The sequence below is a fragment of the Sciurus vulgaris genome (assembly GCF_902686455.1).
Source record: "Sciurus vulgaris genome assembly, chromosome: X".
Classification (NCBI taxonomy): Eukaryota; Metazoa; Chordata; class Mammalia; order Rodentia; family Sciuridae; genus Sciurus; species Sciurus vulgaris.
In genome coordinates, this window is record NC_136471.1 from 15235644 (window position 1) to 15261379 (window position 25736).

The 25736-nt window shown below is 38.0% G+C and overlaps 2 protein-coding genes across 2 annotated transcripts in view; both read right to left on the reverse strand.

The window, feature by feature from the left end:
• The window catches only part of LOC306651864 (vexin-like), a gene marked incomplete at its 3' end in the record, with an annotated part of 185871 nt that overhangs the window by 44314 nt on the left and 115821 nt on the right, over window positions 1–25736 (reverse strand). The gene's annotated exons all lie outside the window — the stretch shown is intronic.
• Window positions 21115–22143, reverse strand: LOC306651181 (putative MAGE domain-containing protein MAGEA13P; the record flags this gene model as incomplete). The annotated part of the gene is made up of 1 exon (XM_079123662.1): window positions 21115–22143. One exon carries the CDS (start codon window positions 22141–22143, stop codon window positions 21115–21117), a length of 1029 nt encoding a protein of 342 aa, XP_078979788.1.

A 25736-nucleotide genomic window follows, 5' to 3' on the forward strand; every position in this document is an offset into this window, starting at 1 on the left:
AGCTTATAATCAAAAGGGGGGCAATTATGCACTATTTTTGTAAGGACTAGTATCAAAGGTATGTAGATAATTTTAAAGCCACGACACAAATTTCTGAAAGAAATTTCATGAGTAGGAGATGCCTGAAGAATTAGAAAAAACCTACAAAATTTCTTTAAAAAGTAGAGTGTTACTTAGAATGTGGTTCAGTATATACCTACTCTAGCTGCCCAAGAATAGGGTAGATGTCCTTTGTCCTCCTAGTCACTACATATATTTCATCAGAGACTAACAAAAACATATATCAGGGATGTCAGAGAGGGATTGTTACATAGAAAGGGAAGTTGGACTTGATTAACTTTAAAGTTTTGTGTTCAGAATGATGTTGGCCTTGGGTTTGTGTATATAGACTTTACAAGGTTGAGATAAGTTCCTTGTATCCCTAGTTTCTCCAAAGTTCCATGAACAGGTGCTGGAGTTTGTCAAATGCTTCACTGGCATCTAATACAAATGATCATGTCAAACATGCCAATAACATGCACTGGAGAAAAGATAACCTCTTCAACAAATGGTGCTGAGAAAACTGAAAATCCATATGTAGTAGAATGAAATTTAAGCCCTATCTCTCGCCTTGTGCAAAACTCAGCTCAAAGTGGACCAAGGACCTACATATTAGATGAGAAACCCTGAGTCTTCTAGAAGAAAATGTAGGCCCAACACTCAACCAACTTCCTTAAAAAGACCCTTAAAGGGCAAGAAGTAAAATCAATAATCAATAAATGGGATGGCATCAAACCAAAAACCTTCTTCACAGCAAAGGAAACTCAAGGGCATGAAGAGAGAGCCTACAGAATGGAAGAAAATCTTTTCCACCCACACCTCAGAGCATTAATCTCCAGAATATACAAAGAATGCAAAAACTTAACACCAAACAAACAAAAAGCCCACAAATATCCCAATCAATAAATGGGGAAAGGAACTGAATAGACACTTCACAGAAGAAGAAATACAAATGGTCAACAAATATATGAAAACAAGTTCAACAACTCCAACTATTAGAAAAATGAAAATTAAAACTACTCTGAGATTTCATCTTACTCTAGTCAGAATGGCAATTATCGAGAATACAAGCAACAATAAACACTGGCAAGGATGTGGGGAAAAGGCACACTCATACATTGCTGATGGGACTGCAAACTGGTGCAGCCACTCTGGAAAGCAGTATGGAGATTTCTTAGAAAACTTGGAATGGAACCACCATTTGACCCAGCTAGCCCACTCCTCGGTTTATACCCAATGGACTTAAAATTGGCATACTACAGTAATGCAGCCACATCAATGTTTATAGCAACTCAATTCACAATAGGTAAACTATGGAACTAACTTAGGTGCCTTTAAATAGATGAATGGATAAAGAAACTGTGGTATAAATAAAAATGGAGTATCACTCTGCCATAAAGAATGACTTTATGACATATGCCAGCAAATGGATGGATCTGGAGACAATCATGCTAAGTAAAGCATGTTTTGGGTCCCCCCAAAACAAAAGTCAAATGTTTTCTCTGATATGTGAAAACTAAGCCACAATAGTGGGGTGGGGGTGAGGGGAAGAATAGAAGTGCAGTAGATTAAACAATGGGGAATGGTGAGAAGGGAGAGGGATAGGAAAAGGAAAGGCCATGGAATGAATCTGATATAATTTTCCCATATACACATATGAAAACAACACAGTGAATCCATCATCATGTGCATCCATAAGAATGGGACTCTAACTCAAATAAGATATATTTCATGCTTAGATAATTATATCAAAATGGATTCTGCTGTCATGTATAACTAAGAAGAAGCAATAAAAAGTTGGTAAAAAGGAAAGAAATGACCATGTGATTCTTGTTCTTAACTCTGTATGTGTGTTGAATTACATTTATTGACTTGTATATGTTGAACTCACCTTGCATAACCTGGGATGAAATGCATTTAATCATGGTGTACTTTATTCTTAATGTGTTTTTGTATGTGGTTTGCCAATATTTTATTAAGGATTTTTGCATCTGTATTTATCAGGGATATTGGTCTGAAATTTTCCTTCCCTGTTATGTCTTTGGTTTTGATACAAATGTGATATTGGCTTCATAGTATGAATTTGGCAGTGCCTCCTTCTTTTATATTTCGTAAAATAATTTGAGGAGGAGTGACATTAATGACATTAATTCTTCTTTAAGGGACCTGTAGACTGGGCTGAGAATCTATCTGGTTCTGGGCTTTTCTTTGTTGTATAGATTTTAATTGCTGCTTCAATTTCATTAGGTGGTGTTGATCTATTTAATTTTTCTTCATCCTCATGGTTCAATTTGGGTAGGTCATATGTGTCTATAAATTTGTGATTATCTTTTAGATATGAAAGTTTTCTCACATACATGGAAACTAGACCAAAATAAGGGGAAAGGGGGAGATTCTGTGAAAATAGAAAGGAGATGGGGAGAAGGAGGGATGGGAAAAGTAAGGAATGGCAGAATGAAGTTGACAAAACTCTGCTATGTGTATATATTAATATACCACAGTGAATTTCACCTTTATGTATATCTATAAAGCAGATAGCTAGCCTATAAATAAATAGAAATACCATATAAGTAAATAGAAGGAAGACCAGTAGAGTAGAGGAAGGGAAAAGGGGGAGGGCTTAGGTGAGGGAAAGATGAAGTACTTGGGAGTTAATTGGAGCTAATTATATTCCAGGCTTATATGATTATGTCAAAATGGACCCCAATATTATGTCTAACAATAATACTCTAATAAGAAAAAAGTTTTTAACTCTGAGATTCTATGGTTCAAATTTAAGAAGGTAAATTGACATGTCAAAACAAAATGTTGGCTATTTAATAGCATAGCTATTCAGAGAGGGAGAAATTATGTTATATTATTTCCTTTGATGAAGATTTTATGATATTCATCATGAAACAAGCAATAAAATTAGGAATGGTTACTCTGACAATGGTAAAATGTTATTAGACTATACATTAGACTATGCGTTTTCATATATGTATCCTTACAGAGATATTTACAGAAACATCTATTTTTTATTATTTCCATATATACCTAACATTCATTAATAAAATATTATAATATACATACTATAATATTTCTGAACATATACTCAAGAAATTGCCATCTCCCTATAAATGTTAACTAACTTCTCTGTGTCTCAATTTTCTCAAGGATAAAATGGGAATTTCTATTAACCTAGTTCATGGGATTTCTTTGAAAGGTATATGAGATAACGTATAAATGTTTACTTGCATGCCTGGCACACTAGCCTTTCAGTAATCCACCAATATACTTATTATTGATGTACATGCATTAAAGCCTTGATAGGCCATGAAAGACTCAGTTTTTCTAAAATGTGTAAATGTCTTACCTCTGAAAGTTAAAATGCTCTTCATCTGAATGTCACCTTCTCACCCACATCACTCTATTCATTGAGATTTAATTGAACAAGCTCCTTTCCTGTCTAAATGTACATTCAATATTAAAGAATAGAAGTTTAAAACTGGATTAAAAGCTAGAATTCCCTTTTACAAATGTCCACATTGGAACACATCAATCATTTTGTTGTTATGTTAGGTCATGGCTTGTGATGAGAATAATGTATTCCTGCCATAATAAATATTGATTGTTAGCTTTTCTGCAAGTGGGTCTATTCCTATATTTGATTCCCATAATATGTTCAGGTCTATTAAATATGAAGTAATTCCACAAATAACATAAACAGGAACTTTACCACATGGCTTGCAACAAGCACAATCTTTAGCCATAATTGTACATCCATTGTATTGAATCTTTTTATAGTGTATTATTTCTAAGTCTAGAATTACACTGAATGGAAATTTTTCTTCAAGAATATTTCAATTCTGACTGTAAGTATGAGTGCTCCTAATTGGTTCTCTGGCTTTTATAATTTTAACTCTATCCTAGTGACTCCTCAATATGTGTAGTCAACATAGTATAGTCAATATATATCCCTTCATGCCTGCTGGTCGATTCCATTTGGCTGGCCCACAAGTACCACCAGGTCAACATTCCAAAACATAACTTATAATTTTCCCTAAAAATACTCCTTCCCCTTTTTCCTACATTTTCCATGTTTTTCAGTCAGTTTTTGTTTATTGCTGTGACCAAAAGAAGAACTGAGAAGAACAATTTTAGTGGAGAAAATTTTTTTGGAGGGACTCACAGTTTCAGAGTTCTTATTTCATAGATGTCCAACTACATTCTTTGGGGCTCAAGGTGAGGCAGAACATCATGGTGGAAGGGTGTGGCAGAGGAAAGTGGCTCAGAACATTGCACCAGGAAGGAGAGAGAGAGAGAGAGAGAGAGAGAGAGAGAGAGAGAGAGAGAGAGAGAGAGAGAGAGAGAGAGAGAGAGAGAGAGAGAGCGCCAACGAGCAGCTCTGGTCAACAAGAACAAAATATGGGTTCCAAAGGCACACACCCAGGACCCATCTCCTCCAAACACACCCTACCTGACTATAGTCACCACCCAGTTAATCCCTATCAGAGGATGAATGCACAGATTATGTTATTACTCTCATAACCCAATAATTTCACCTCTAAACCTTCTTTCATCATCTCACACATGAGCCCTTGGGGGAGACACCTCATATCTAAACCATAACACATGCCATCCTTCTAGTCACTGTAATAGGATCTTTAGGGTCATCCCAGACTTACTCTTTCTTATTTCCCCATTTAGTCAATCACTTGAATTTTCAGGTTTTACTTGTAAGTTTTCTGCAAATCCCTTATCTTCACCTCTACCACACACTGCACTACTCAAGCTACAATGATTTCCCCTGGATTAACCAAAGCTTTAGTTATTTAATAACTTCCCTGTTCCTAGTTTTATTAACATCAATGTAGTCTCCATATGTTATTGAAATAACATATTAAAAAGAAATATGACTGAAGTAGTACTCTACTAAAAATTTGTCAATGGTCCACTACTTTCCTCAAAAGTAAGTGCAAGTATCTGACTTGGGAAACCTAGTTTTTCATTATCTGACATCTATCTACATTTCCAGCATAATCTCACAATTCCTGCCTCATACTTGATACTCCAATGACACAGAAATGCTCTCATTTAATTACGTATGGAGTTTCCATATTTGGAAAATATAAATTTAGGAGGTTTAACTTACATTTTTATTTCATATAAATAATGAATACATTTTTAGTATATGCATGTTGCATATAGCATACTGTTTCTTGTCTTAGTTTTAGTTAATGCTGTCACATCTCCCTGGACTTCACGTGTCAACTTTTTTTTATTAGTGCCTTATAGTTAGTTATACATGATAATGGAGTTTGTTCTGACATATTTGTAAATATGTTGTTTTTCCCTATCAGCAAAATTCCCTAAGGGTAGAAACCATATCTAATTTGTCTCTGTATTCTCATTGTTCAGCATGGTGCCCTACTCATTATAGGCACTGATGAGTGAATGATTTCCTGATACTAAAATTTATATTTATATGTATAATATTAATATTTTCTTTTTATAGAAAAATTTTACTATTGTACAAAGGAAAGTTATAAGAAAATCATTCCTAAAATAGATCCCCAAACTCAATAGATAGAATAGTGTATTTTACCCTAGATGGCAAAAACTTAAAAGTAAATTTAATGGAAGCAATTGTTTCTTTTTCTGTTTTTTTTTTAAACACTGTGAAACCTGCTCTATTTCATGAATTTTCAGCAACTGCTTCAGCCTCAAAGCAACATGATGTACTGACCCACATAGTTTGATTTTTGACTTTTGTACCAGTATATCTTTAAACTCTTGTATTTTCCATATTTCAAAGATTTATGGGAATGGGAGACTGATATAAACAGCAGTTAACAACCTAAGAAGTTACTAGCCCTAATAGTTCAGTAGGTAAAAGTTATTTGCCCATTGACTACATTTTATTTTACCAAGAAAAAAGGTTTTACCTAACACTTGAAAAAGAGCTTATTTGAATGTCTATTTAATAGTGAGTCACTGCAAATCTGATATTCAACCTTGTACTCATGGAGAACAGTAAACACATTAATCAATAAGCAAGAAAAGTTTAGTCAGAGGGAGAATCAGAATCCTGGAAAGAAATTTCTGTGTCTAGTCTTTCCCATTTTCAATGCACACTCTTCAGTTGCTCATTAAATTATGCAAAGATCTTAAAAGGTATAATATTACCTAGTCCTAGTCACAGAAGTTGGAGCAAAATGTGCTTTATATTGTATTTAAGGCACTTCGCCATTAGCTTTGGCTGCTTAACAAATACCTGCCAATGGAAGAATTCTGGAATTCATAGACTGCTAAAAAAAGTCATGGATGAGATTTGAGGTTAAGTTTATTAGTTTGCTAGGACTACTGAAACAAAGTACCACAAATTGGGTGGCATAAAACAATTTAAATTTATTGTCCTACAATTCTGGGTGCTAGCAGATCAAAATCATGGTGTCATCAGTGTTGGTCTCATACAAGGTTTCTGAGGGAGAATTTCTCTCTCTCTCTCCTGGTGATGGGCAGAAATCTTTGGCATTCCTTAGCTTGAAAATTTGTAAATTCCTTAGCTTATAAATTCCTCACCTTTGTAAATCACTCCAACCTCTGACTCCATCTGCACATGACATTTCCCTTGTGTCTGCATCTTCACATCTTACCATACTTCCTATTTTTACAAGGACACCAGTCATATTGGATTAGAGCCTACCCTAAAGATGTTATTATATCTGCAAAGAACCTATTTCCAAATAAGGTCACTTTCACAGGTCTTGGAAACTCATAGAATTTTCCCTGTTGTGTGGCAAACTTGTTTTGAACCAATGGCTCTTGTTTTTCCTTATGATTTCTTCCTTTTGGAATAGAATATCTATCTTAGGTCTGTTTCACCATTGTACTTAGAAGCAAATAATTTCTTTTGTAGATTTCACAGTCCTATAAATGGAGAAGAATTTTGTCCTAGAAGACCCTTTTGGTCTTCTGTGGGTTTCAAGGGAATCCACATCATTAGGTGTCTTTAGTGTTCCATGGCTTGAGTGCATTACTCCAATCTGCCTCCATCTTTATGTGACATTCTATTCCTATTTCTGTCTCACATTGTTTTCCCTCTTATTGTAAGGACACCACTTATATTGAATTAGGGTTCACCCAAATGTCTTTATTATATTGGTAAAGATCACAGCTAGAGGTACTAAGGGTTAGGACTTTAATATCTCTTTTTTGAGGGATGTAATTCAATCCATAATAGGAAGAAATTTATCACCTCCTTGGAATTATGAACAAAATTATGTATTCTCTGAACATACAAGAGAATTTTATTGGCAAAAGTTGCCATTTCCTTAACTTTCATCAGATTCTGAAAGGAATCCCCTTTGAAAATTATTAAGACAGGAGCCACTGATAAAGTCCTCAAGTGTTCTTTGAAAACTGCCTCTAAGTTTGAGATGAGAGTGTCATATACCAAGCCATGATTCAAGAATCTCTTCAATGAAAAGAACCAGATTGTTTTAACTGTAGGGGCTATTGCTTGTCCCTTCTCCCATTCACAGGAAGAAATTATCTCTATGTCCTTAAGTACCAAATCAAGAGAATATTCTAACTCCCTGACTACATAATATGCTGTTGTGATACTTTGCTCTTTTGAAAAAGTGCCAAAAATCTTTAAAATTGAAGAATCCTTACAGAACAGAATGTAATGTTATTTTGTGAACCCAGCACAATGTAACTTTCTTACATTTTATGTCACATTAGGTGACAATTGACTTACTTCCATAGCATTTGTAAGTTCCAAGAGATTTGTTTAAATAAATGTTTCATTTTAAAAATCATAAAACCTTTTAAATGTACATAGCAATTAGACTTCTAGGATTATGAATCAAAATAATTAGGCAGAGATATATAAGATTCTAATTTCATACTAATTATGTCTCATGCCAATTACATTTTAGGTTATATGTAACTAAATAGCAATTACTCATAGTTTGAAAATATATATTAAATGCAAATATCTTTTTCCACTAACAACAGTTTTATCCCAATTTGAATGATTTAACTGATTTAGCCAGTGTAACAGTCATTTAGAATATAGGTAGTTAAAATGTGTTAATTAAGATTGCAGATGATACTATAATTAGGGAATTTGCTAGCATATTCAAATTGGGATTTAAATTTAAAGTGACCTGAATATCTAGAGAAATATCTTCTTTCTTAGAAATTTAATGCATGTAAATGCAGGGTATGACACAGTTGGCTAGAATGTGTAAGTGACTCCTACCTACCTACCTGCTTCTTACCTCCAATTTGTTCTACCCATCAAAACTAATTTTTCTCAAACATAGCTCTAATCAGTATATTTCTCAGAAATCATTAATGACTCCCACTATTCAACATATTAGGTGTAAACACTTTGCTCTGGCATTTTAAAGGCCCAATATTATTTTTTGTTATATCTTCAAGGTCCACAGATATTTGGAAGTGTAATGATACTGTTTTACTAACCCATACTTCAAAGCAACATCTGAGGGAAATTATAAAATATTTTGAATTGAATGAAATTCTAACCTTCACATATCAGAATTTATGGGATTCAGTTAAAGCAAGGTATAATGGGAAATTTATGTCATTAAATGATCATTTTAGGAAAGAAACAAATCTCAATTCAATTTTATCAGTTTCCCCCTTAAGAAATTATAAAAATAAGTAAATTAAACACAAGATAAGTAGAAAGATAGTAATAATATAGATGAGTAGAAACTAATGTAATGGTAATTAGAAATACAATAAATAATATCAATGCAACAAAAACTCTGAAAAAGTCAGTAAAACTGAAGTATTCAAGAAAAATTTTAAAAAGAAATTGAAAAGCAATGGCTTTGAACACAGCATAAAGTAAAGGGAACTACATTTACATATAGAAAGGATATATAATACAGGAGTTGGCTAAAGGGCAAAATGACAAGACATTTGTTGTAATCACATAAATGAATAAATGTCACATAATTAGTTGGTAATTGTTTACTTGGTTTTTTTTTTTTTTTTTTTAATGCAGTGGTGAGGATTGAGCCCAGGTTCTTAAGCATGCTGGGCAAGTGCTCTACCACTGAGCTATATTCCCAGTGTGGGAGAGTCATCAAATTATTTAACTCGATAGGGAATCAATATAAAGAATGGTAATAACATGGAAAACTAAGAGATTTATTTTTGCAAGGGGAAAATGCTGATTAAATATTGAGTGGTGGGCTGGGGATATAGCTCAATTGGTAGAGTACTTGCCTTGCAAACACAAGGCACTGGGTTCAATCCCCAGCATTGCAAAAAAATATATATAAATATATATTTTTAAAATATATATATATAATATGTATTTATGGTGTTGGTAATAATGATATTGTCAAATATATTGGTACTCATTAATTCATTTATATCTTTCTTTTGGAGAATATGAACCTATATTTCAAAAATGAAAAAAGTATTATAAGTTAATTCCTTTGCAAGTAATATATACATGATTTACAATTTAATACCTATAGAGACAGATTTGGATCAAATCATTTGGTAGAACTTAGAAATTGGTGGATTCAGAAAGAGGTCCATAATCCGACAAATAAAGAAAAAAGTTCACATGGGGAAGGAGACAGTGTTATCTTATGAAAAGGAAAGAAAAGAAGAATAAATAATATAGTGATGAGAGCTGGGGTTGTGGCTCAGTGGTGGAGTGCTTGCCTGGCACATGTGGGGCACAGCATTTGATCCTCAGCACCACATAAAAATAAACATAAAATAAAGATATTGTGTCCATCTACTGAAAAAATAAAAATAAAAAATAATACAGTGATGAGAAAAGCTTAAACCATAAAAACAATATGGAATTTTCCAGGAACCATTATTGACATTGTTAGGACAGTGTGTGAATGAAAATGTTAAAATGGTGAAGTTGATAAGTGCAAAAAAATGAATGTGTGACATATAGCTAACAACAAAGTACATAATACATACAGTAGAGAAACATTAAAATCAGGAATCACAGCACTTTTAACATGATATTTACTTTGTTAAAAATAATCACATTGTTTTAGTAAGCTTTTTCACTGCTGCAACTAAAAGACCCAACCAGAACAACTGTAGAGGAGAAAAAGTTTATTAGGGGCTCGTGGTTTCAATGGTCTTAGTCCATAGAAGGCTGGCTCCAATCCTTGGGGCTCTAGGTGAGGCAAAACATCATGGTAGAGAGTGTGGCAAAGGGAAACAGCTCACATGTTGATTAGGAAGCGGAGAGAGTTCACTTGCCAAATATAAATATATATGCAAAGCCACACCCCAATTCCCACCTCCTCCAGCCACACCCTGCCACTTTAGTTACCACTCAGTCTCTATCAGGGGATTAAATCACTGATTGGGTTAAGATTCTTACCACCCAATCATTTCTCTTCTGACCTTCTTGCACTGTCTCACATGTGAGCCTTTGGTGGACACCTCACATCCAAACCATAACACACATGTTTAGAAACCATGTATTGAGTAAAAGTCGATGAAAGAAAATGCTAATTGCTCTTCTGAAAATGTTGCATCATTCACAGGAAAATCAAGGAATATTTAAGTACAAGGGCATTTTCAAGCACAATTTGGAAATAATGGCAGTAATGACTAAAGAACATATTTTTATAACATAATTTTTGTTAGTATTCACAAAAGACATATAAAACAACTCTAATAATAGAGTGATCATTATAATCTCTTCTCCCAATATTGCCTGTAGATTGTCCTTCATCTAAATATTGACTGCAATCATGTCATAGAGAATATAGTTTAGGTATACGTATAATTCCCTTTTAAAATATAAGTTAAATACTTTTTCTAAAGTGAGGACATTAAAATGAAGATAGTTTCTTAACTCTGCAGCATTTTATTTGAAGATGTGGGGGAAGCTGGATGACTAACCACAGCCTACTAATTGGATTGCATTTTTTTTTCTTTCTAGTTAAACAAGTGGTAAGCATGCCAAAGGCTGACTAGAATCCAGCAAGAGGTTGATCAATATTGCAAACAAACAACCTAGAGAACATGTGTTTATTTTTGGTAGTCTAAATCATATTTTTAAATATTATGTTATTTTATACTTATAAAGATAATTTCATGTGTTTTGTAAGTGTTAGAGAATTTTAAAAACATAAATAAATAAATGAAGAAACTACTTAAATTTCAACACGTAAAGAAAAACATTGTTGGTATTTTGGTCTATGTTCTGCCAGTTATATGTAAATATGCCCATATGAATATAAATGTGTGCTACAAAGTCCTTTAATCCTGATGTTAATTTGAATAACATTGAAATTTGGAGACATTTGTCTTTCCTAGGTAATTTAAGTTTTACATTTGAACTACAGGACTTCTACTTCTGACTACAATGTTGCAACAAGCACTGAATTTTCAGTTCTACCTGATATACTTAAAGATCCAGATGAAACCTACAAAACGACAATTTTCAATTTATTGGTCATCAGGCAATGATGAAGAGTGATTTCTCAGAAAGGTGAAACAAATGAAGTGAACCCTATGATTGCCTCAGCCTACTACCTGGGGAGATAATAAATGCAGGCCACAGGGTACAGAGGAGGAACTGACATTCTCCTTCAATTGAGGATTTAGAGCTGGAATCTAGGGAGACCAATGTAGCTAGAATTTGCAGTACAGAATATCTGAGAGGAGATAGATATACAGGGAGAAACTCTAGAGCTCACACAGTGCTGAGAATAGTTCCTTTTCCTATGAGCCAGAGTGAAAATCCTTATAATTCCTGGGACAATAGGTAGAGTACTCTGAAATGTTTTGCCTTAGTAATGAGGCAATATTAGCTATAGACTAAACCCTGCTGTAATCTTACACAACAAAATTTAAAATCAAGACCTGAGAGGATCATACTGTTTTCAAGTAGCTTAACTATGTCACAGAAGAAAGCTCAAGGATATTTATTTATAGAATTTTTAAAAATATCCAGCATGCAACAAGGTAAAATTCACTATGTCTAACATCCAATCAAAATTATCAGGCATACCAAGCAGCATGAAATTTGGATTGATACTGAGGAAGAAAATCAGTTAATTGAAACTGACACAGATAATGAGTTAGTAGGCAAGGATATGAAAACAGTTATTATAACTGTATTTAATATGTTCAAGAAATAAGAAGGAACAGTAAACATGTTAAAAAACAGATATTAAAGATATAAGGAAAGTCCCAAACGAACTTTGAGAGTAGAAAATTTCAATATCTAAGTAAAAAATTACACTAGTCTGGATTAATGGCAGATTAAACATGGCAAAAGAAAAGATTAGTGTACTTGAAGTTATAGCAACAGATGCTTTCCAAATTAAAACAGAAAAGAAAAAAGGACCAAAACTAAGTAGAGCATCATTAATCTACGGGACAACTTTGTGTAGCCCAACTTACACGAGGCCTCGAGAAAGAGGCTCAAAGATAGATTAAAAAACAATGTATTTAAAGAAATAATGAATTAAAGCTCCCAAATTTGATATAAACTGCAAATAATAGATACAACAAGAATAAACGTGAAGAAAAACATAACAAGGGACATCATAACATTACAAATGGTTTAAACTTAGTGATAAAAAGAAAATCTTTAGAGAAGCTAGAAGAAAAATAAAGACACTACCTACAAAAGAACAATGATAAAGGATGGCAGAAGATTTCCGATCAAAGCAATGAAAGCCAGAGCAAAACACTGAAAAGAGGGAAAGTCAATCTAATTTTCTACATAAGGAAAAATATGTTTTACAAAAGTGAAACAAAGCCTTTTTCAGAAATACAAAATCTAACATAATTTGTCAACTATGGTTGTGAACTATAAGAAATGTTGAAGTCCTTCTGTCAATGGAAAACAATGAGAGATAGAAATCTGGATCCTACAAAAAAAAAAAAATAATGGAGAGCACTAGAAATTGCAACTACATGGGTAAATATAAAATGTGTTTTCCTTATTATGTATATGCTTTTAAAAGATAATCAACAAAGGTGGGGAGAAGAAGGGGAGGTTCACCAGACTGGACAGGGTGGAGTTGCGGGGAAGGGAGGGGAATGGGAATAGGAAAGAGAGTAGAATGAATGGGACATCACTTTCCCGTGTTCATATATGAATATATGACCATTGAACTCCACATCACGTACAACCACAAAAATGGGAAGTTATACTCCATGTGTGTATGATATGTCAAAATACATTCTACTGCTGTGTATAACTAAAAAGAATAAAAAAAAATTAAAAAAAACTCAGGAGAACCAAACTTGCTGATACCTTCAGTTTTTTAAAATTTATTTTTTTAATTTATTTTTATTGTAAACTAATGGGATACATCTTGTTTCTCTGTACATGAAGTAGAGGTATACCATTCGTGTAATCGTACATTTACATAGGGTAATGGTGTTTGATTCATTCTGTTATTTTTTCCTTCCCCCCCCACCTCTTTTTTCCCTCTATACAGTTCCTCCTTCCTCCATTCTTGCCCCCCCTCCCACCCCCCAAATCTCAAAAAACTAAAGGACGAATGATCTCACCCATAGGCAGATGATACCTTCAGTTTTGAACCTCTGGCCTGTGAGAAAGTAAATTTGTGTTGTTTAATCTAAAAAATAATAACCAACAATTTAAAATAAAAAGAATAACAATATACAAAGGTGTTTAAACATGTGTAGGTGTAAAATGTATGCTAACAATTCACCAAAGGTCAAGAAGGGAGAAGTGGATGAAAATTGTTGGTTTTTATGTTGTTGACTATTCTGAGGTCCAGTGGGTAGAACCAGCTATTAGCCTGTTATACCTAAGACCCTGGCACAGTGACCAGGTGAGCTCACATATAACTGGGATTTTAAAAACACTTGTCATTTAAATGGTGAACACGAGGTTATTAGAATGTGTGCTGTGAACCCCAAATTACTCTTCTCTGTCCTATGTAAGGAATTTTAGAAGAATAATTTCCCCTTGTGTTCTTAACAGGAATGAAGCTACATATCTTTCACAGAGTATGTATGGCAAAGATTAGGCAATTTGCAAATCAGTCAAGGGAATTGTGAGTCATGTTTACAAATGAAAGTAAAATAATATAAGTTTTCTGCTCTTTTTGAGGTAGCTGGAATATGACCTGATTAATAGGTTTGAAGAAAAAATCTTGAAAAGTCAAAGAAGGCTCTCTGTGTTATTTGGTGCCAACAGACTACTAAGTGAAGGCAGTAGCAAGGGCCTTAATCCTAGAGGATAATTTAAAGTAGAGTTATAAAGGAAGGTAGAGACTAGGAATGGAGTCAGCAGGAAAAATGAAATTATGCAAAATCTGAAGGCATGTGGTGCATTACAGGGAATTAGAGTATTCTCAGTCAGTCTTGTACTGAGAATGGAATCTTTTTTGTTTTTTGGTGCTGGGAATCAAACCCACAGCCTTGTGCTTGCAAAGCAAGCACTTTACCAACTGAGCTATATCCCCAGCCTGATAATGGAGTCTTGATGATTAGCTAGGAGAGCTGTGTGTGCCTATGGGTGTCTAACTTTGAGGGCAATGTGGTGTTGGAGAAACAAGAAGTAGAATGGCAAGGTATGCTGGAGATCCAGAAGTTGGTGGGTCAAAAGTTGTTGATAGTACCACAAATTAAGGAAGCAAAATAGTGATTCAGTGTACTGGGCAGAATGGAGTCCACATAGATGCCTGTGCAAGTATATGATGAGCTCCATCTCTGAGGAGGGGGTCTTCTAATGCAGAGCTTTCCTAGCTGTGTTCTGGGGAAGCCTGGAGTTCTATGGTTTAAGAAAAGGTATTGAATGGGCAGGACTTGGGTCTTCTAGTCCTCACAATAATCATATTGCTCCAGTTTCCTCATGTTCATGGGCTGGATTTCTGTGGAAGGTTTCATTTTGGATGACGGATCTCTCAAGTAATGTTTTCGTTTTTGTTTTGTTTTGTTTTGGTACAAGGGATTGAACCCCTTGGTGCTTAACCAGAGTTACATACCCAGTCCTTTCTTATGTTTTATTTTGAGACAGGGTCTCTCTAAGTAACTCAGGGTCTTGTTAAGTTTTCAAAGCTGGCTTTGAACTTGAGATCCTCCTGCCTTAGCCTTCCAAGCAACTCTCATGTAAAATTTTGACAACTACTGTTGAACAGTTAAGATAGATAATGGAATTTTGGCCACCAGCTACCTATGCCCCAAATTGCCTCTAGCCACTTGGTCTGTTTGCTACAAGAAACTTTGGTTGTTGCAGAGCTACTAGCTGCCTAAAGCAGCCACATTATTTTGGAGGGATGCTTAGGTATAAGACTAGAGATTTAAAAGGCATAGGCACGTGTGTTGTGTGTGTGTGTGAAAATAGGAAAATTTTCTCTGATTGGTAGATTTTTCTTGGCGAGTACTTTCTCTTTCTAAATGGTTCCCTAGATTTATTGTTTTGTGTGATTTCAGTTACTGACTGTGTTTTCAGGAGAGGGGATGGATGTTATATATACAAACTACAATTTTTCCTAAGCCTGTATCTGAGGACACCCTCTATCTATGTAACCCAACCTAATCTCCAGGCTGAATTAATGTTCTTTTTTTTTCCATTTTTCCTCAACACGTGCTCAATAAATGTTTGCTGGATAAATAAATAAATGAGTGAATAAATGAATGAATCAAAGTAACAAAGGATCACATTCACAGACAAAAACAAGGAGCCTGCTCCATGCCTGGGCCTTCTGCCTCTATAGATAAAACATAAAGTGCTGCAACTGCTCATGTAACTTCAGAATTCCCATGGAAAACTACCTCTGAAATTTTCAACATGGACTCTGTTCCGGGCCCAAATGCCCTCTTGGTTGTGGGTATGCTTCCACAGCATGATACACAATGCTTCCTCTTTTGCGCCCCAAACATCCCTGTTAATTTAACTAGGAAGAGTGCCATCTTCACGAGTATTCCACCCACACTGCAAATGTCTGAACCTTGGTTCAATCCTCTATCCCAGATAGTATCTGGTGGCAACATAGGCCAGCAGTCACAGCCACAGGACAAATGCACTCTAGAGTGCCCATGGCCCAGAATCCAAGGGAGATGGTCTGGGCTGGGGACACTCTCCGGATCATTTTTCAAGGCATGTGCACCCTCAGTCCTTTACTGCATAATTAGAGGTGATTAGCCCCAGTCCATTCCCACACCAATCCCTTTCCTTGAGCTGCACGCTCCCTCCCACCGCTCACTGGTGCTCCTGCCTGTCTCCACCGCCAGCCGTCGAGTCACTCACGCCACTTACTCACACAGCCCCAGCCTCTAGGGTGGAGGTTCACCATGGAGGAGAGGAGAACATAGAGCCTCCAGCAGGCATCAAGACAGCTCCAGTCCTGGGACACTGATCACTGTGCCCTGGACTACTCGCATGGTCAAGAGAGGTGGCTCACACAATGGTGTGGGAGACCCCGCCATGCTCTGACAGGACATGGGGTGACTCTAAGGCAGGGTGCAGTGTCTGGCATGCTACTGGTCCGCACCTTCAGGTGACCTGCCTACTCAGACCACACTGAAGCTTCAGCTGGTATTGATGACTGAGGGAGTCCCCAAACCAACTGTGTAAGTTGTCCTGTGCCACCACCCTCCCCACCTAGATTCCCCACCTCTCCTGAACCCTTCTCCATCCTATACTAACCACTGGATTCAGAGCTTGAGTGACAGCTGGACTTGGGCTCTCTGCACTGGCATTGTGTGGGGTTTAACTTACATACTATGACAATTGCTCTCCTCCGGATCCTTCCGAAGTCTCACACTAGGTGAGGATGTTTATTCTGGTCATATACCCTTGTTCTTGAACCTTCTGATCAAATCCTTCCTTTTCCTCTTATAAAGGGGAAATGTTTGGTTGATATTACAGAATTTTAAATCATGCCCAGAGGAGACTGGACATCATTGCATAAATCTACCTTTGTATAGATGGATTGTTTTATATATATTTTTTGCTTAACCTAATTAGGTAATGAGAAAATGCAAATTAAAGCAATAGCAAGATATTTTTCACTCCATAATCTTGCCATAATTTAAAAGCTCAATAATGTAAAATGGTTCTGAGCATGTAGGGTGTTAACCTACACTAATTCACGAAAAAATGGTGAGGGAATTTTGGCAAAAAAACTTCAGCAATATTTATAAAAATTGAAAATATTCACACCTTTCTCACTTTAATAAAAATTTCCACATTAAAATGTATTGCTTATGAGAAAATATGCATGTTTGCCCAAGAACATATGTTCAAAGATGCTGATGTAAGTTCTATTGATCATATAAAAAGATGAGAACTTATGTGTCCATCAGGGGGAAGCATGCTAACTAATTATAGCATATATATTTTTTAGAATTCTTGGAGTAGTCTACACAAAGTGAAGTAGGTCTTTATGTGCTGTCATGGAAAGATCTTCATACATTTTAGTGGCAAATGCAAGTATCAGATGAATATGTATTTCATCACCATGCATGCTAAAAAATATTATAATCTATGCATCCATGAAAAGCCTGAATTTGGCTTTAAAATACTGCATATCATATTATTAACATTGGTTAATTCTAAGGAGGGAGATGAATTTTTGAGGAACTTTGTAAATATAAGAATTGTGATAAATGTGTACGGTCACATTTTTTGCAATAGGTATATTTGCACAATTACCTTTTTAAAAAATATTTTTAGTTGTAGGTGTACACAATGCCTTTATTTTATTCATTTAAATTTATGTGGTGCTGACCATTAAATATAGTGCTCACATGTGGTAGGCAAGCTCTACCACTGAGCCACAACCCCAGTCCCACACAATTACCTTTGTAATGTAAATATTTAGTGAACTATGTGTAGTCAAGGAGCTCCTAGAGTCATTTACATATTTGTTTATTTAAATAAGTATATAAATTAGTATAAATATAAAATATATTTACTAATGTAAATTTAATATTTACAAAAATATAATTTACTATAAATGTAAATAAAATAGGAACTCTATTAATCAGCTAAGTCACTATTAGCTTATACAACAGAAAAAAACCTGAAATTTGACCAGCTTAACACAGAATTAATGAGAACATTAATTCTGATATGGGTTGGCAGGGACTTCTCCTCTTTGTACACCCAGGGATCCAGGCTGCTTCCATATTTAGCTTCATCTTCTTGACCCAGGGCTGCCATTTTTGTTGTTGAATGGAAGTGGAAGCATGGAAATGTCACACTGGTTCCTGCCTAACTACAAGAGAATGGCCCAGGAAGGAGAGGAAGATAGGATGTGGATGACTACTTACAGTTTTTTCCATAAACTTTTATATAGTAGGTGCCCAATTACTAGCAACTATTATATTTTGACAAAAGCCATCTTCATTTATTAGAGGAATTTCTGAGAAAACAAAGTCTGTCTTGATATTCACAAACTTTTTCAAATATTTTCTAATAAAGGATTGCATCTAGTTTCAAACGGATCCTGTAAACGTTAACAGGGAGTTCTGCTCTGCTCTTTGCAATAAGCTATACAATCTTAGTTGAGATTTTTCTCCTTCGATTTAAGGCATGGTAAAAATCTCAACTTACAAGTCTCTGCTACCTTCCATGTGAACAAACATTCCTGAACACCTGTACAGGTGCCATCAGGTAAACTGCAAACAAATATTTTCCTGTGGAGACAGAAACACAGAAAAGAGGCAGTGGGACTATTAAACATTGTTTTATTTTCATCAGCACTAGGAGGTGATCTAGGAACCACTGCTCACCTCCTAAAGGAATTCCAGGGTTTTAGGAATTTAACCTCTTGTGAATGTTCTATGGTCTTTCTTCATCTACCACTTATGTGACAGGCTTTAGTTCTCAAGCATCTAAGTCCATTCAGCTGTGTATGTGTTCAGTGGCCTGTTTCAAATAATACAACTTAAAAAGTCCTACTGCAAATATCGGTGATTTCAAAACCTCTCCTCTAACTTTAGGGTTATATTCCAAGGATCAGTACATTATTTGCAAATCAGACTCCACTCACAACTCAATTGAAAAATAATTTGTGTGTTGGAGAGGATTAGTGGGGATGACCAGGCATCAAAACATTCTCCAAAATGCACTGTTAAATTGAACAGGCTATTGCTATGGAAGAGGTTTCAGAATGAGGGATGGCACATCAGGGAGAAAATAGATGGTTCTGTGTTATCCCAATGGGAGAGGAACACAGCCTTCATAGGAAGCTGCACTGACAGGTCATCAAGGTCATCGGGCTGGGTTCTAGAGTTGGACAGGGGGGCACAGGGAGTCACTAGGGAAAGGGTGCTGAAAATTGGGAAAGTGTTGGGGTAGGGCAAAATTGCCATCACCTGGGCAAAGGTAGCACTCCAGAATCCTGGGACTCAGGTTGGAGGACCCCAGGTTAGTAAACCCCATAAGACAATCCCAGATTGTTTCTCGTATCACTTTCCCTCTTTAGGTCTGTTTTTAGTATTGTTGCCTCAAGGTTCTCTTTTTTGTTGCCTGAAAGACTAAGCAAGAGAGACAAGTCTGCCTTAAACTGATAGGAGTGGGGACAATATAGGCCTAGATGAATTTAGACCAGGAGTCAAGTCCTAGCCCTGTCCTTTACTAGCCATGTGATTTTGGAAAATTTGCCAAGTGCTGAGTCTACGGTTCCTCATCTCTTAAATGAGTTCATTAAGTCCTGTTTTATAGAACTTCTATATATTATAGATGTAAAGCACTTTACATACTACTGGATGTATACTGGAGTTTTTTTTTTTTTAAAGGCAGTATTTTCTAATGAGTTTGACCCCAGAGAAGATTCTACCTACCTACCATCTTCTCTGGGAGTGTGTGTTTGTGCAAGATTAAGGGCATCTTGGATAATACACAGGACATGACTCACTAAATGGGCCAGAAATGCTACTTTGTAAATAAAACTCAGCAATTTTTCTCTATTAGAAGACATTTAATTTGGATGTGGCTGAATTTTCCCCAACTGTATATAGCTCAAAGCTCCTAGAAATTTAGACTAATTCATCATCCTTCCCAGTTTCCTTTTCATCCAAACCATTCTCATCCATTTCACTCCAACCAAAAATCTAACTCCTAATTACAATCAAGATAACTCAATTATATATTTTCAATGAAGTAGACTCTAGTTGTCCCAGACCAGGAAAAAGAATGCCAACCCAGAGGCTTCTGGACACTGCATCAAGGGAATATCATTTTCCAGGAAACCCTTGCAGGTGTTGTGTATATGACACTTAGTTCATGCACTGTGTTCATCTATACCTGGACAAGTGTATAGGACACTTTCAACACCTGGCCCAGGTGGAGATTCCATTTTGGTTTAGCCATAATCCAGAAAGATTTCTCAGATCAGTTTTCCATTACAGGCTTTCCTCTCACCAGTAACACACACTAGAGTCTGGCCCCTGTCACCACTCAGCTTAACCTAAACCCCTATGGAAGAATTGACAGCTTTCCAATCCCCAAAATCCCTTGGCTTAGGGCATTTACACTTGACTGCTGGCATCTCAAAATCCACATCCTCACATCTTTAACTTGTTCTTTATTTTATTTTAGAGGACATCTTACCATCTTCCTTATCTTATAATCTGTACTGCTAACATTGTTTTCTCCAATAAAAAGATGCTCAATTAATGCTCAAAGAATACATGAGCCAGCGAGCAAGGGCTACATTTATTAACATTTAATTTCTTGTACATTCCTAAGTAAACCAAGCAAATGAGGTATTTTCCTTTAATTGCACACAATGACCAAACAAAAAGGAATACTAAGATTAATCATCTTTTTTTCCCCCTGCATTTACTGTTTTCACATTTCTAAGGAAATTTTTGTTCCAACACCATGCTATATTGTTGCAGATGACAAAACAAAGTTTCTAAATTTATTTTTCAAAATAGCAAAACTCATTGTTAAACCTAATGAATGTGTGACCAATGTAATTAGTAGATCTAAATTCTGAAGTTAATAAACCTATTAAGAAACAAAACTTGAAAAATACCAAGAAGATGTTTCCAAAAATCTCTTTACTACTTAGAACTTTGATTGCTCTGAGCAGTGTGAGGAATCTTTAAGGAACTTTATTCAGGGAAGGAGAAGCTCCTGGACTTGGCTTTGGAATGTGCACTGGCCACACCAGTACTACCACCCACGCTGGTAATCAAAGACTGGGCTCTCTCTTCCTCATCTCTCAAAGCTTCCCTATACAAGGATGAGAAAGAAGTGGGGTAATTCCCACTGACTTTAGAGAAAAACTCTAGGACTTTCATCTTGCTGGTTTCTGCGTATGATTTTGGGCCCCAGAGAAACTCGTAACGAGGAGGATTGCTACTGGGCACCTGCTGGTATACTAGGTATTGCTCCTGCACCAATTCTCTGGTTATGAGCTTCTTGGGATCCCCAGAGATGAATTTCTTCTTTCCAAACACCTCGATCATACTCAACATCTCCCAAATCTTCTCCTCAGATGCATGGTTGCCCTCCATAAAGATCACACCCAGGATTAGTATCAGGAGACCGGTCTTGGGTATGCCCTGGTCTTCACTCAGCTTCCCATAATAGGTGAGGTTTAGCATTTCGACAAGCATGTAGGAGTGGCTAATGGGATCCACTTCCTTCACTTCTATGCCGAAGATTACCTCCATGCACTCACAGGCATTCCTGAAGACCACAGGGAAGTAGTCCTTGTGCTCTTTAATGATACTCTCCAGCATTTCTGCCTCTGTGATGGGCTCCTTTGTTTTATACTTGGCAATCAGGAACTTCACCAATTCAGCCACCATCTTCTCTAGTGTGTTAATTAGTGACAGCTCAGGGTCTGGGCTGGCCTCTGAGATACTTGTATCATCATCTTGGCCACTGGAACCTTCATACTGGCCTATTGGATTGGCTTCAATGTTAGTGGAGAAGGCAGCTTCCTGAAGACTCTGGCAAAGAAATGGAGTTCCAATAGAAGGCCATTCTTCTGGGGTGTCCAGGGTTGAAGTAGGGACATCTACTATGGCATCCACCTCCTCAGCTGCAGAAAACTGAGGAACAAGTGGGTTCTGTGGCTCTCCTTGAGCTTGGGGGTCAGGGTGGTGCTGATTCTTCTGCTTGTAAGGAATCATAACTTGTAACAAGGACTGTCACAAGTGTGGGCAGAAGGGTGGTGAAGACAACTGGCCTGAGGGAGAGAGGAAGAGTGTGAGAAACTTAACCTTGTCAACATTGACAGAAGCTGTCTTCATAGGTCTTCCCTCAGATACTGCTCTAGGGCCTCACAAGTCTTCTGTCCTTCTCGTCAGCCTATCTCCTAGGAACCTGTAGGAGGATGTGAGAATGCTCTTCATGGTACACTCAGCCAGCACAGTGAGAGGTTGACAGTAGGGGAGGTAGGGTCAGGAGCTATGGGGTTTCCTCTGTTTTAGAGGTAAGGTTCCAGATATACATTGAGTGTGCACCTCACCATGGCTCTGAACATGGCCTGACTTTTCCACTCTGATCTGGGGACATGAGACTCATTTCAAGGCCTCCTCTGCAAGAGAAACTGAGGGAGTACCTCAGGTTGCGAACTTCAGGTAGACAGAACTGATTGGATTCTGTAAGGTCCCTATAGTTATAAAGTGGATGGGTCCTCTCAACAATAGACTAAAAGGGATATAGAGCTAGGCTCCATCTGCTCTTGTGCACAGAGGCCCTCTACCCTCATACTGACTTATTGAAAGGCCTACGACTCCTCCCTCAGCTGAACTGAGTTCAGCCCACTGAGACTATCAGGTAGGAGTAAGGGCACAACACATCTGGAAACCTAATGCCCTGAGTCTTTCAGAATAGGATCCCCCAACTGTTCAAGGGCATGGGGGTGGTCTTCTCAATCCATATTCAGATTCTTCATCCCGACTCCTAGCAGGGCTTGGGTCATCTCAATGGGCTGACCACATGTAGCTCCCTGTTGATGTGAAGTTGCTCCTTTAGGCCAAGGCCTTCACCTCCCTCAGACCAATGAAAAAAAGTGAGGTGTCACACAGTCACTTCTTGCCAGGATCTCCTAGGGCAGACAGCAGGGGCTTAACCCAGTATGTCCTTTACTGGTGGCAAAAGGCAGTACTTCCTTAGGGGCCACACCTCTATGCCAGGCAGAACCTGGGACTTCTCCCTCTGGTGACCTAGTCTTCTCGGACAAACAAAAACAACAACCAATCGTCACCACCCTTACACAACCAGGTCATCTGTAAATGAGGGGTGATTCAGATAGACCTGCCTGGGGCCTACCATGGTTAACAGGGATGAAGCAGGTTTCTCCGAGGACCCCCTTGGAATAAGAGTTACTCTTAGTCCTCCTGAAGGTATTCATATTTACTCTTGACAGGACCTGCATTCCTTTCCTTTTGATATCCTGAGGATATATCCCTCAGGCCAAGGCCTCCATCTTCCAGATGCCAAAAAGGGAACAGAGAGATGGAAGGGGTTGTAGGGTGCTGCCTGTGCCAAACAGCCCTACCCAGGGTCTTCCAGAACCGACAGCAGGAAAACAGAGCTGGATCTCCTCTATTTGCAGTTGGAGGGCCTCTCAGGCCATTTTCAGAGTCATTTTGATTCCTGGTATAGGTGAGGTTCCTCTCTGTTGATCTGAGGCCACATCCTTTGGACAGAGGCCCTCATTGACTAAGGTTATCAGAAAGGAAGCGAGGTTGAGCCCGAGATCGACAAGGTCTACCAGGGCTCACAAAAAGCAGGGCAGTGTCTGTGTGGATCCCTCTGAGTGCTGGGTTGGGGGCATATTTGTTCTTAACAAGGTCTACAACCTTTCATGTTTTTTTTTTCAGTACTCAGGGGTGCTCAACCACTCAGTCACATCTCCAATCCCCTTTATTTTAAATTTTGAGACAGGGCCTCACTACCTTGCGGAGGGCCTTGCTACTTTGCCTAGGCTGGCTTTGATCCTCCTGCTTAGGCTTCCTGAGCCACTGGGATTACAGGTGTGTGTCACCACACCCTGCCAAACTTTCCTTTTTCTGACTTGAGAATGCCTCCCCTAAACCAAGGCCTCCAAATCTCAGAGATGCCAGATAAGGAAGTAAAGGGAGTAGAGGGGGAAACCTTTCTCTGCCTTACAACCACACCTCAGGCTCTTAGAAGAGTGCCTTTCTATGGCTCTCTCCCAATCTGTGCTGGTAAGCGCTCTCAGCTATATTCTACCAAAGGGTATTTGTCTTCACACCTGGGAGAGCTTGCATCTCCCCTGATGAGCAGAGGCTCAGCCCTTCAGATCAAAGCACTCATCACCCCGGAAACCCCTATCTGGATAGGATGCAAGGGAAGGAGGAGGCTCAGCTGGCCAGCATTTCCTGGGGTCCCCAATGCTGACAGCAGGGATTGGAGTGAATTTCTTATTTTATTATTTTGGTACTGGGGATTGAAACCAGGGGCACTTAACCACTGAGCCACCTCCCCAGCCCTTTTTATTTCTTATTTAGATACAGGGTCTCGAGTGGCTTGGGGCCTCAGTTAGTTTGAGCCTTGCCTCGAACTCATGATCCTCCCGCCTCAGCTTCCCGAGCCGCTGGGATTACAGGTGTGTGCTACTCCTCTGGTCCAAGGTGAATTTCCTCTGGGTTCTGGGGTGGGGTAACCTCCAAGGTCATATTTATGCACCGCCCTCCCTTTGCTGAACTGAGCCAAGACATAGGAATGCCAACATAGAAGTGCCGAAGATTGGGGGAGGTGTCTCTGTTTGACTGCCCTGTCCGAACTCGCACAGCTGAGCACAGGGGTACATTTCTATGAGCTAAATTCTTTGGTAAAGGTTCCCTCAGCCCACCATAATAATCCTCACCTTGATGCCTACCACTGCCTGAGAAGTTTCCCTCTGCGGACCGGAGTCTGGCCAGCTCACAACAACCGTTACCTAACGTCCAAGATGGAAGTTGGATACACCACATCCGGGGACCCTGCCTCGAGTCGTCAGGGGATGACGCAACAATGGCTTAGATGAAAGTGGGGGGTAGCTACTACTTGTGGGGAGAGAGGGGTGAGAAAGACCTTACTCTTCTTTCTGGGTTCTCACCTTGAAGTCCAACGACGGTGCCTTGAAGTCTGACAGTGTGTAGAACTACGTCAATCTGCCAACCGGACTCCAGCCCCCTCAAAGGATGCCTCACCTTCTTCAGATTTTCAAAGCGGAAAACGGAAGTCAGTATACGCCACATCCGGCTACTCCACCTGGGATTTATCAGGGCTGATAGCAGGGGCGGATTGCACAGGTTCTCTTCTGGTTGAGATGGAAAAACCCCTCAGTCGCCGCTGTGTCCCGCTCTGATTTCTGATACCCGCTGGGTCTCCTCTGTCAGTTGGTCAGTGTGAGGCCATACTCCAATGGCCTTACAACACTGAGACCACCACTATGGGCGTGAGGTGCGGCCTTACCTGACAAACTTTTATGAACTTACAAGAGCCGGGAGGTTTCTATGGGATTTCTTGTGTTCTGTGTTGGAGGTTGCCTTCAGTCCACCTCAAAGTTTTTGCACTTTCTCCTAACAGGTCCTGTACTGCCTGCCTTCACAAGGTGCTCTAGTTCTCTGAGACAATCCTCCACAGAACTGTAGAAGGTATTTGTTGGTGGTAACTGTTCCCCACTTCCCGAAGGCTAACAACAAACATTGTTAATATTTTTAAAATACATTTTTTTAGTTGTCAAGGATCTTTTTATAATTTTATTTTT